We start from the raw sequence: 14,348 nt of genomic DNA, 5'->3' as shown, positions 1-14,348 counted from the left end.
CTTTTTTTTTTTTTTTTTTTTTTTTTTTTGTATGGATGGGGTTGAATATTGCATTTTTATTATAATTATTTTTACTGTTATCAACTTTATTATTAATTTTATTCTATACTTATCATTATTATTTTTTATTATCATTTTCTATTTAATTTTTAAAGCAATGTAACCATATGAGTCTACCTAAAAAACATGAATACCTTTTTTAGAGGTGTCATGTTGACATCCAACACATGAAACAAGACCCATACAAGCGTATAACATGGCTAAAAATATTTTGAAATTTGAATATTTTTCTAGTTGGACACGAGATAATTTTGTAATTATTTTTATTAGAAGAATATTTTAAGGCACAAACTTTTTTTAAAAGATCTATTCATGCTCAACATCAACACTTTATGGACACTTATTAGATACGTATCAAGTAATTACACACGTGTCTAGAATTTAAAAATAAAATAAATTTATTCAGAATTTTTGACACTTCACTACATTTCCTAAGTGCTTAATTGACACTTTCGTCTGAACATTCATCTTATATTGTTAGGTGATCTTGGAAATAGTATGAACATGTTTCAAAGCATTCAATTTTATTCTTAGTTTTCAAAAATTAAAAATAATAATAATAATAATTTTATTCTCTAAGAAAAATTAACAGTATACATATGGTCACAAGTCAACCATGCATTATGCAATTATATTTTTCATTTTGAAGGAAAAACATAATTATACTGACAAAATAGTGAAATAACATCAATATACGTTAAAAACAACCATTATAGTAACCGAGGAATTTTATGTCAGAATTAACTCTTATGTTGTGGTCTACATGAGTGAGAATAGAATGAAAATGGAAATAAGAATGGAATGATCATTCTTATTGTATTATTTAGTTACAAATACGAAACGTGTAGGAATGAAATGATAATAATCATTCTAGATTTAGTTGGATGAATTTAAAATTCAGAATGAAATGAATTTTAAATTAAATTCTAAAAAATACCCTTCTTAGTGATAAATAAATTAAATTAATAAAATAACATTCTTTTATAAGTTTTTAAAAGAAATGACGGCGGTGGTAGATGCAGGTAGTAATGTTGGAAGGCTACAGTGGTAAAGGTGGCGGAGGTGGTGGAAGGCGACAGTGATGTAGGTTGTGGTGGCGGAAGGCGGCAGTGATGTAGGTTGTGATGGAAGGCAATGTACGTGACAATGGTGGTGGTGGAAGGCAGTTGAGGTGGCGATGGCGGTGGTGGGAAAGAAGTGGTGGTGGAGGCACTGAAGGCAGTGGCAATGTGGTGGTTGTGAAAGACGACGATAGTGGTGAAGGTAACAATGGTGGTGTTAGTGGAAGATAGTGAAGGTGACACTGGTGGTAGAAGGCGATGATGGTGGAGGTGGCAGCGGTGGTGGTAGTAGCAACAATGAAGGTGATGGCGGTAGAAGGCAGCGACAGTGGTAGAGCTGACGATAGCGACAGTGGTGGAATCCAGTCAATAGAAGTGGCAGTGGTGGTAGAAGCAATGGCATTAGTGGAAATCGGTGGCAATGGAGGTAGTGGTAGAAGAAGCCAGTGGCAATAGTGGTGGAGGTGGCCATGGCAGTGGAAGGCAGTGGAGCTATAGGCAATGTGGTGATGGTGAAAGGTGGAGCCAGTAGTGGCGATGGCAGTGACGGCGATGGTAGTGGTATACGTGGTGGAAGGTGGCAGTGTGGCGGTAATGGTGATAGTGGTGGCAATGATGGTGGTGGAAGGCAATGGAGGTGGCGGTGGCCAAAGGTGGTAGTGGTGGGCAAAAAGCGGTGGTAGTGGTGGAAGTCGGCGATGGTGGTGATGGTGGAAGGTAGTGGAGGCTGCGGCGGCGTGGTGATTTAATGCGACAACAATGGTGGTGATGGTAGTGACGGTGATGAAAGACAATGGAGGTGATGGTGGTGAAATGCGGTGATGGTTTTGGTGGAAGGTGGTGGTGATGATGGTGGAAAGCAGTGGTAGTGGTGGCGATGGTGGTGGTGTTTTTCAAACTTGCGGTACACAAGGGTTTTTTGGAAACTTGATTTTTTTATATAAAAAAAAATTTACTTGGCAATAGAATGGTCATTCTATAGATTTAGTTATGAAATAAATTTTCATTCCAATGGAATGATTATTCCCACTTTAAATTATATATCAAACAAAGAAATGGTTAGATTAAGCATTTCATTCCTACACACCAAATGCATCATTACTATAAATTTAAAAATGAGTTAAAGTTATATATTAGTCTTACTCAATATATGTATATAAATAACAATCTATATTTATATATAGATTTGTCCATGCTTTAGCATGTCTATTTATTTTAGAACTCAAGGTGCCGATGTGTCTAAATCATATCATCTCCATGTCTACCGTCTATAAATTTTATGTGTTAATTAGCATGGACGGACCAAGGAAATGACGTGAGGGGGCAACAGGGGGATTTTTGTAAAATTTTAGGGGGCAATATTAAAATTTCATAAGTGTATAATTGAAAAAAAATAAAAATTACTACTATATAATAATAATAATAACATCAGTGGGGGCACCGCTTGTATGCTACGTCCATCCCTCTTAATTAGGAAAATAACACATCTAATTCTAAACTCAAAATTAGTGATTTTATTTATAATAATGTGAATAAAATGAGTAAAAATTATTATTTTTTATATAAAATATTATATTATATTATTATTATTTGAGCATCACTACAATATTTGCAACCTTATATTTTGAAATTTATGTTGTGTTTGGAAGTATAAAATTGGTACTTTAAATTTGTAATTAAAAAAAATTTAGTTCAAACTTTGCACTAAATTTTTTTTATTTCTAAATTTAAAGCATCAATTCAATACTCCGAACATAGAATTAATATATATATCATTGAATCCGTATCATATCATATTCTCGTCCTCTCAAATAAAATATGTTAGAAGGTAGAACCGGAAGTGCCCGCCCACCTCAGCTGACCAAAAGCCCATTTGACAGCGATTTGGTTGCATCAGAGTACATGCCTCTCCATACTAACCATGAGAATTGAGAAACAGTAAACCTTTTATGGAGTAAAACAGTCCCTTCCGAGTAAAAAAAAAATTCAATTCAATTTTAACTTGGGTGCACCATCAAGTTTAACTTGAACTTTATATGATATATATACTTGATGTCTAAATATAATAATCACAACGTTTTCTCGCTTTTCTCTTTTTCTTAAGCCCAAAAAGAATTAAAATATAAAATAAACAGTGCTTGTTAATTAAATTGTTAGAAACGTTTCAATGCCAAGTCAAACTAGTGGTGCCCCCTTTTTCAACTATAGGAACATCAGCTTCATTTTCCAATGTTTTCCAATGAATTCTCTTTGAAAATTATGTTATTTTAGAGTTTTACTTTATGATACATTTATAAGTCATCGCGTAATAATTAATTATATATTTTAATATTCTATCTCATAATCCTTATAACATCTTCAACTTTAAATATATATATATTTAGTTTATCTTCCACTTGAATTAAAGACTTTATTTTTATACCAGGCAAGAACAACAACTAAGGCAAAAAAATGACTCAGAGGCTATATATAAAAAAAATTCACCCAAATATTCTTTTCAGCCAAACACTTGTAATGCTTATCTAAATTGTATTTATTTTAAAATGAAATTTAGTTATTATTGAGGTCAAATGAAGATAAAATTGACAATTGAAGATAAATATATTCTGTTTTTCAATTTGGGCCCCAAGAAACACACAATGTCGTTTGCAAATAGCGTTTTTTTTTTTTTTTTGGATACATAGTTTGCAAATAGAGTTGGCTTGATGCAGCTTTCACTGATCAATCAAAGTCCAAACAGTTCATAAGCAAACAAATTAAATAATTCCTAAGAGGACTTGGTTATTATAAAGTATAGAAAAAAATTGCGATGAGACGCTTTTTAATGAGCTCACGCACTCATATCGTTGGATGATCAAAGCACATTAAAAATGTTGTGATGAGACTTTTTTTTTAAACATCGGACGATTTACAATGGTTACGGGTGTCAGAGATTACACATTTACACTTGTGATGCTTCTGAATCGTCTACGCAAGCAAGCAGAGGATCCTTATATCTAAAGACAAAGAAGGAGATGGTGGGCAAATATGAAAGCAATTGATAAGACACATGGTTTAATTCTGACCGAAAAACACGCAAAGATTGAAGCCCTTTAAAAAGAAAGACCTACCATTAAGATTAATGAACTTATCTACTTTCACAATTTCCACCCAAAAACACAGTTTTATGATTTTTATCAAAGAAAATTCACAAGTTTCCCTCCCCACTTGGTCACCGAAAAAAGATTGTCCCTTTTTTTATTTTTTATTATTTATTATTGTATAAAGTTGAGATATAGTAATTACAATAAAATAATCTAATGACAACCCTTCGGTCACAATTTGGAGATTATATGCGTCGACGGGAATGTTTTAAGAAGCACGATAAAAGAATGACAAATCATGTTTGATTCAAGATTTATTTAAAAACGACACAAGTCATCTGGTTTGTGCCATCAATAATCCGACCTAATCCGTTTATTAACTTGTTTAATATAATTTTACTACGTAATTTTAAAATACAAATATAACAAATAAAATAAAATATTGAATAGAAATTTACGAAATTACTACATATTTCATATCATCTTAATAAATTACACAATTAACTTAATTGGTGATTTACAAATATTAAGAGTAGTAGTTATTCTACCCTTGGAATGCTCCTTTGTTGCGGAGGGGCACTCTGCTTATCCGGGTGGCACACTCGAACTTTTTCGGATCGAGCGTTTGGCATGAGACTGGATGAAAGACTAAGTCTGGCTGAACTAACACCCAATCTATTTATACTTCTTACAATTTTCATTTAGATTTAATGTAGTAACATCGGACCCGAAAGGATTCGGATCCCCTCTTAAGATGTTAGTTGCATGCATTCTTAGCTTACTTGACCCAAAAAGTTCTCTCACACAATTCAAGACACCATCACAATAAATTTTCACCTTAATTTGAATTTTGTTCACACATTTGACTGTCACAATCCATAACAATAATTCCACTGCAAAACCTGACCAGGAATCGAATTTCTCCACCAAAATAATTTCTTCTACTGTCTGCTTAGTGTACAGGACATCTATAGACATATTATCCAAAGATTTACTTCCATCCAAATCACAGAATCATAAAAATGCACATTTCAACCTCCTCTAAGTGAACTCTCTCGATTGTTTATATCATAATACCAACAATACAGATAAAGGTGAATCTAAAATACTAGTGACATTGGATGTTGACACTCAACGAATTCCAAACAAGATGAAGCCAAATTTCTACTAGTTAATTATAGGTAAACCATCCACTCAACCGCCTAAGCACCACAAGCCATACATATATATGTAAGACAATTATGGTCCTTTTGAATTGACAATTCTTTTGACATTTTTACCATCGAATAAAAAAACTGAACCATACTACACTATTCAGATTGTTTCGGTTCAGATTGTATGAACTTAAATTCACCCTGTTTTACGGTATCATCTTGAAGACAACACAAGGGATTTAATAAAATAGTACAGCAACTGGCCAATATAGTATAGCCACAAGCAAAAATGATGATAAGAGAAATGGAAACTGAAAACCTCGTCAAACTTAGATTCATTTTGTCGAAAAAGAAAAATAAATTGGACATTTCATGGCACAAAAATCGAATGTATATATAACCATCTACCTATAATTCTTTCAGGTGAAGCAGATTTTGAGGAGGAATAATCTACAAACTTTTATGTTAGACAAAACATAACTTTGTTTTTACCGAACAAATGTTGCCTCTGTTATTCAAACTGAACAAGGTGGACTCTCTGCCCTAGGCATTGCTAGGATCATACTAAATTATGACAAGCAACCAAAACAGTGGACAAAAGAGAGATGCACTCTTACAAAGAAATTTATGAATCTACTGCTGTTGGTGTTCCAAGGCATTATCCTACTTCTGCACGAGATGCGGTCGTGGATGCTTTGTCCTGTGGAAGTTCGTTCGTATCTGCATTGGCCGCATTTGCAATTTTCTCTGCTTCTGCTTTCTCAAGTAAAGCCTGTGTTTGCATGGCGTTCATCATCTCCTTCATTGTCTTTTCCTCTCCTTCAAGCTGCGTTTTCATTACAATCTCAGCCTCCTTGTCAAGTGGCTTAAAATATTTTTCAATGGCAGACTCCTGCACATAACCACACAATTCTCAGAAACTGGAAAAATCATTCACCCAGAACCAATAAATTGCCAGCCAGCGAGGAGACGGAGTGGAAGAAACAGAAAACTGCCAAACTCAAAAATAGTTGACACCTTCCAATCTAGTAAAAAATTCCAAAAAAAATAACTAGAAAAAGGTTAATCAGAAACACAATCTTTTAAATACAAATCAAGGCAAGATCAAGTATGAAGCTGTGATGACCAATTTGTATTTTTGATTAAATCCTGAAAATGTCAAATTAAAGCTTTTGAGTTCCTTAGAAGAGGAGTTGACTTCAGATTCTGCGTGCCCTCTTCTATAATAGTTTATTGGAAGAACGCATGAGTTCAGAGGTAGATGTGTATATACTGGACCACGAAAAAGCACTTGGAACACGCCTTCCCCCACCACACACACAAAAAAAAAAAAAAAAGCCTCCAAGGGTAAGAAGCATTTTACAAGCAGGCCAAACCCAAACATGCCTTCTCCCACCACCAAAAAGCAAAATAGTTACATTATCAAATTCATAGCACCCCATTTAGCTAAGTTGCAGGTGCAATCCAAAGCTCCAGCGATATCAATAACCCATAAAAAACAGTCAGTTACTTTCAGTGGATCAAATCAATGTAAAAGAACTTACAAATATGTTTGCCATTTTACCCTTCTAAATAACTTTGAATCCACATCAGTGAAATCCTAATTCCCCACTTTCAACTTCACTTCATCAATTAAAATTTACAAAGCTTCCAATGGTCTTCTAAACAGTGTCACATATTTCAATTTGGTTGACCAAACAGATCATAATTTAGTTTGACTGAGTTCTACGGTGAAGTCATCCACCTTAAACTTGTAAATTGTGTTTGGTTCGTGCAGAAGCAGCCCATGCCTTCCAATCCTTACAGCTGAATAGCCATGACAATAAGTTCAAAATTACTATATACACTATAATCACTTTAATATTTAACTTTCATAACTTATATTATATATTTAATACGAGTGCCATATATCCCGTCAACAGTTTGATAATTTTTTTGAGGGCAAAAACTGGCGAGATGGCGAGCTTAATTACAGATAGCAGGTTACCATCACTCAGCAAAAGAAACCTAATAGTCCATTCGTGTCATAATAAAGAAGATCATTCAGAGCATTTCCACAGAGAATAGTCATTTTCCCTATCTGTCAATAACACATAATCAGGACCTCCTAAAAAGCTCTTTCCAATAACAGATAGGGTTCCCAATAAGATCAAACTCATTTTTCCTCATAAACGATGATGTTCAAAATGTCCTCAACACCAAATTCCAGAATGACCTTTTAAAATCCTTCATCACAAACCAGTAACTAGCTCGAAAGTAAATCTACTGGTGTGTAATCCTTTTCTGGCATATAATAATGAAAGATATTAAGCCCACCAATCTTCTATATATCACCCTCTGTCCAGCAACCACTCTAACCAAACTAAAGCTTTTATTTTCTCAAGCACTTCAATTAATGTTCAAAATAACCTAAGGCTAGGTTTAGTATGATTTGAGGGAAAAGAAAAGAAAGAATAACATTAGTTATGAGAGAAAAGAAAAGAAACGAGAGGATAGTGTTAACCTTTCCTCGTGTTTGATTGATTAATGAGGTAAAAGAAAGGAAAGAAAACTATTTTAATAAATTTACCACTATACCCTTTCACATTTATAAGATAAATATAAAGGTGGGAAGTGGTAAGACAAATATAAAAATTGTGCTAAACGTTCATTCAAACCAAAATGACACTCTGAACACAAAGAAATGGCTGAAGAGAACAAAAATATATCCAAGGACTCATCTGGTATTTGATTTTCTTTAATAAAAAGAAGGGCAAATTTGGTATTGAAAAAGTTTCATTAAATTTTGTAGCCCTTTCCTTCTATTTCCCCCTATTTTTGGGAGGATAGCAAACCTATTCATCATGCCTAATTTGTATCCCTCCAAATCCCTCCATTTCCTTTCTTTTCCTTCCAAAATTTCATTCCAAACGCAATATACTGTTTCCCTCCATTACCTTTCTTTCTTTTCTTTCCATTTCTCCTCAATCAAATTAGGCTAAGGCAGTTATTTTTCCTTTCTATTTTTAACATCCTTGAAACATTATAAGGTACTTTTAAAAACATTATAAGGTACTTTTAAGACCATGACTTGGTCAATGATATTATAATCAGGCAAATTAAGGTCAGTTGTGGTGTTAATCACTCTATATCTTAAGGATTCAACCTAAACATGGAGAGAAATTAACAATGTGAAACTCACGGTGTCTTCTAGCTGCCTATTCAAAGCTTGCATCTCGTCAACCATACGCCGAACCTCTGATAAAATAACCTGTTCAGGAATCTTTCTCAGAGCTGCCTTCTTTGCCTCTGCCTGGAGAGAGAGAGAGAGAGAGAGAGAGACATCAGAACACTGAAAGAGCAATGCCAATGCTTCATGATAAGGAATATTAAAACAATTACACTAGAACCAAAAGATACCTATCCAAATAAAGATAATAATAAGAACAACTATTACTATTAGGAACAGGAATAAGAACAGAAAATTGCTAGAATTGGATGAGATGCAAACAGAATAACTATCATAATGACCAGGCATTCAGACAAATATCACCTTATAAAAAATAGCGGATTCTCTGTCATTACATAACAATACAAGGTCTTTGATTCCCAGTATTGGTAAGTACTATTATAAGCCATCTATCAAACTGGTTAATCAAGTTTCCAATGGAAGATACATACTTCACTGATCTGAGTAAACCTGTGCATAATTTCTTTCAGCAGCATTAAGGAGAGGAGAGTGTGCTAAGTGGACAATATATACACGGTGCGGGGTGGGTCATGACAGATGGTATCAGAGCCAATCCCTAGTTGGAAATGGGGGATGTGAACAAGCCATGCAGGTCAAGCCAGTGAGGCCGCTGGGTCCCAAGAGAGGGTGATTGTGACATCCCACATCGGCTCGGGGGGAGAAGTTCATAGCATTTATACGTGTGGACACCCATTAACCCTGTAGACATATTTTGAGGAAATTCGTGAACATCGAGAGGAGAGTGCGCAAAGCGGGCAATATATGCATGGTGTGGGGCAGATCGTGACATACATCATATAACATTTGTATATTAACATTATATAAAAACATAATTTAGGGTTTATATATTTTCATGTTAGGAAACCTTTCTTCTAATATTTGGAAATTTTGAAGTCAAATTTGTAAGTAGGCCCGTAAAATATTTTTCTCGGAAAATATTTTCTTTTATTAGGTAAAATATTGTTTTTATTTTTATTTTTCGGTATTTGGCAGAGGTCAGGTCGTGTCCTTTGAGTGAGGCGTGTAAAATAGCTTACCGAAAATTAATGAATAAGTTATTTTTGTTAGGTTTTAATATTTATTTTCTTGGTAAATATTTTACGACAACCAAACACCAGAAAACACAGAAAATATTTTATGCTCAAACAAACAGAGCCTAAATGTGTTTTATTTTTTCAACGTAATGGTAAATTAAGATTCAGCAGAGATGATATTCAGAGAAATAAATAAATATTGGACTAGAGATGAATTGCTTTTACTTGAATAAATCTGATGGAGTCAAACAACTCACCAACACCACTTTGAACAAATGTTAAGGCTACCTTATGGCTCTCTTTTGTCCCTCAGGAAAAGAATAATGGAGCTTTTTCTCCATGTCTTTCTCCTTTACCTTCTTCATCCTTTGAAAAGTGACTTGTGATATCATTCGCCTTTCTTTTTTTCTTTTTCTTTTTTCTTTTTTCTTTTTTTTGATAAGTAAATATCATTCCCCTTTCTAAGGCACGAGACAGCCACACCTTTCAAATACGTGTCAACATAGACACGACTTATGATATTGTACGGGCATTTCCCCCAAATCATAGCTTCGTTTTTATTTTATATTTTGGGTAAATAAATCATAGCTTTGTTTGTTTTACAAGAATTCTCATTATTGTAGGGACATTTGTTAGGATGAAAACTAGGAAACATAGATGACCATACAAGGTGGTACGAGAGAGTGTCCGCCTTTATACACTTATATATCCAAGAATCAGTACCTTATTTCTCTTTTCAGGAAAATTGAGAATATAGTGATTAAGACATGGTACATTGATCATTGAGCATGACATGACCAGTTCACAAGTTTTAACACTTTTTATTTACGAAGAAAAATAGCATGAGACTGTCTGTATAAACTATATGTTCGCCCACACCGAAAGTGTGGCCAGCCAAGCTAAGTAGATTAGCAGGACTCAACTATGTAGCTTTAGATCAGTAAATCAGCTCAATAGATTAGAAGGGAAAAAATAAATTGCTTCTAAACTATGATACCCCATCATAATGTATCTAGTTCAATACAATTTCCTGAAAAAAGGAATAATTTTCATTGCAATAATCGCACGATATACACTTGCAATGACCTTATCTTACTTAATTCATCACTTTATGATATTTATACAGGGTGACTTGTGATCCAGATATGACGAAATTTTCCAGTTTCTTTTTCTCAATCTGCTCCGCTCCGGCACATGAGTGTCAACATTATTCTTAAATTTACAAAATTACAGCAAAAACTATGATTACAACATTAGTATACCTACAATCAAACATATATTTAATTGGGTAATTAGAATATCCTTGAAATAAACACATGACACTCGCACTAAAGAAAAGAAAATATTGAAGAATAACAACAATAAATCATTATGCTTTCCATTCAGAATTTCCTTCGAGGCAAAAAAAGAATTATAGAAATGTACAATAAGAAAAGAACAGAAAGCAAATTCAACATACCCCAAAGACACACATATATGAACTGGAGGCAACGAATTAAAGAAATTTGTGACAGAGGAAGCAGATGAAACCTGTTCGATACGCTTCTGAAGCTGCAATCTGTAAGATCGGATTCTTCGCTCCTCGTAGCCGGAGAGAACCCTAACGTAGAACATCGCTTTCCTCCCAAACTGCAGTAGCTTATCCATCGCACTAACCAATCAATCGATTGCTCTAAAACTTTCTAGAAATGGAAATGAACTAGTATTTTCTCGGCAAACAAACAACGCTTGAAGAATTCTTCAGCAGCGGGTAGGATTGGCCTCCCAGACAGTACTGTCGAAACCCATTTTCAACTGTAACTCTAGTTCTGTTTCTATATTGCCCACAATTCGGACTATTGCTATTGGAAATGGTCAGGTCGGATCTATCCGAGCCGCAATCTTTCACAGTTTCACCAGATCGTAACCGAGACCCTAGGAAGCATGGATGCTAAATGCAGAAACGATACGATACAATATGACAAATTTTATTTAAAAAGAAAAAGATAAGGGTAAAAAAAATTAAAAAATACAATTATTACGAATCTAAATTTTTTTAATTTTCAATAAATATTATAAATCTAAATGCAATTATTAACTTAACACAAGAGCTCGTTTCAAAACATATAAAACAAGCATGGACGTAAACAAAAAAAACAAATTCCTCGTATTACTTATTCATCACTTAATAAATTTTGATTTTTTTTTTTTGGCAATTATATCACGTTATTATTGTTAAAAAAAATTATATTTTAATAATCAAAATTTTAAAAAAAATGTGCTATGAAGAAGGTAAGAAGTATCAGTGTGGGTGTCACACCTTAGAGTCCATATGACAAACGCCACATCATCAAAAGTGGCCCGCACAACTCGGTCAAACGGTTAACCAGCTACACCCACATCAGTAGCGATGGGCCACATAACTTGGTCAACGGTCAAAGTTATCTTAACATCAGCATACTTTGAACAGAAGTATAAAGACCTGAGTTAGGAGCAGGACTCAGGATTATTTAGAATCTAAGAAGGTTTTGGTTTGGTGGCTAAAATTTAGGGTTCGTCGAATCGACACTCAGCTTGACTTGTACAGAGAGAAATACCATTTTGACTTCCAAGCATTTAACCCCATCTTATTTAATATTAATTTATAATTATTTGATAAATTAATCTCTTTTAATTATTTTGTTAATGGACCCATACGTCACCCACTCTTACTTGGCCTATAAAAATGTGATCTAGGCCAAAAAAACAAGAAGGGAGAAATGACCTCCCACATGGAGAGAGCTTTAGGCTCTCCATGAGATTCATATTTCCCCACACTTCAAACTTTTATCAAGGGAGTCAACGATGTTTTTGTATAATGCCATCCTCTTTTCTATATTTCTCTGAAGTTTGTCTGAACTTTCACCTCTATCAATTCACCTCGAATTTTACAATGTTAAAAGTTATACCTCACCATTTGTTACTTGATTATGATTTTAAACCCCCCGAGTACTTGGTACTACAATCAAATACTCTCTTCGTTCCAATACAGTTGTCCATTTCGTAATGTGAGTCACAATTTACAAAGTGGACAATTATATTGGAACGGAAATAATACATGTCATAAATTAAAAAATATATTTTAAAATTATGGATATGTTTAAGAAATATTGGACACGTATGCGTAAGATCCCGAAAAGTATCAATATCCGACACGCATCTGATATGAGTATTTCGTTCTCGTAGAAGTATCTGTGCTTCCTATACCACAACACCATTGGATGACCCACCTATTTAAACCTATTCTTTGGGGTTCAATTTACACAATGACATTTACGAGTGTGCGTTAGTAATCATTTTAAAATTAAAAAAATAAATAAATCGTGAACACAATTCAAAGAGTCGTTCAAATTTTAAACTATAACAAAAAAATAAATCAAACTGATAACATTTAAAGGTCATTATTCAAATTCTACTTGGAACCAGATTTAAATCCATCCAAATGCGTGGAAATAGTTTATGCAAGGTGCTTATTTTCGGCATTGAACTCAAACATTTAACATTTCATTTGGAATTAGGAGCTATTCAATTGGACTAGATCCTTGAAGACCATATGTAATTTATTAGAAAATGGATAGATTTTGTGACAGTTTTGTTAACTAAATGGCTTTACTTTGATGGTTGAGGGGAGAGCATTACCAATCGATGGAATCATGAGAAGATCGAGATACTTTCACACTCTGTTTAAATAATTAGGAGGAAAAGAAATGAAATGATTACATTGATTAATTTATTAATTGTAAAACAAAAATGATAGAGTTGATTTTTTCTGTATGTATATATATATATATATATATATATGGCAAGAATGTTAAAAATTAGTGGTGCTCGACCCGCCGACCCTGACATGTTGACCGTAAATATAAAAAAAATATTTTATGCCATTTTAAAATATTTATTTAAACTTGCACCAGGTGAACTTCCTCATTCTAAAATTCTTCTATTTGAATGCCTTTTAATGAGGGATATTATCTCTCCAAAAACTTAAAAATCTCCCTATTGTCAAAGTGTCAACAACATAAACCTCTAAATGAAATACATCAACAATCCTCCATCTTATCTAACATTTACTTTCATACATCAAGAGATTCAATATTAGCACAGTTATTCCATATATTTTGATATTGAAAATTAAATTTTTTAGATTAAAAATATGAACTAGAACAAGTTCATTTTATAGTTATCGAAATTCTAATTATCAGAGTAAGGAATCTATGAATAATGATTTCTGCTATAATCGGTTACATGTGTGATACTCAATACAATATGTGAATTTATGAGCATATTGTTTTGTAGATGGTGGCTTGTGTTGGGAGCAAAAATTGAAATTTTTGTTTTTTGGTAAGTGAAAAAAAATATATATAATCCCAAATGATAGAAGTTACATTAATCAATCTCGTGTTAAGACACAAACGTGGATTAATGACTCTAAGCGTAATTAGTTACTTTAAAATCTATTAGGTGCTTGCTTATAAATTTTGTTTGGGCTTTGCGCTTTTGTTGGCACTCTCTAACTATAGCACTAACTTGTTTGGGCTTTGCGCTTTTGTGGTTTTTTTTGGTATGACCAAATGGTCCAATCATAGCCTGTAAAGGCTGTCTGTAATGGGCTGTGGACTCGTGTATAGTTGTTTTATATTTATGAGTTAATTTCATTCACACCCTTCAGATTTCACTATTTTCCACTCTTAAATATCTTTCAAATATAA

General features: G+C 33.5%; 1 protein-coding gene across 1 annotated transcript; it reads right to left on the bottom strand.

Annotated features, from left to right (window-relative positions):
- Nucleotides 1-5,665: 5,665 nt before the first annotated feature.
- LOC132304122 (uncharacterized) lies at nucleotides 5,666-11,571 on the bottom strand. Its single transcript, XM_059801672.1, has 3 exons — nucleotides 11,152-11,571; nucleotides 8,540-8,650; nucleotides 5,666-6,250 (listed from the first exon to the last, which is right to left on the bottom strand). Exons 1-3 carry the CDS (start codon nucleotides 11,266-11,268, stop codon nucleotides 6,017-6,019), a joined length of 462 nt encoding a protein of 153 aa, XP_059657655.1. The 5' UTR covers nucleotides 11,269-11,571; the 3' UTR covers nucleotides 5,666-6,016.
- Nucleotides 11,572-14,348: the final 2,777 nt, after the last annotated feature.

The sequence above is a fragment of the Cornus florida genome, unplaced genomic scaffold, assembly GCF_030987335.1.
Source record: "Cornus florida cultivar Cherokee Brave unplaced genomic scaffold, ASM3098733v1 CherokeeBrave_3.0.0_Hap2_Chr04, whole genome shotgun sequence".
NCBI lineage: Eukaryota > Viridiplantae > Streptophyta > Magnoliopsida > Cornales > Cornaceae > Cornus > Cornus florida.
Note: the sequence above shows the minus strand (reverse complement) of the source record. Positions and strands in the feature narration are given on the sequence as shown.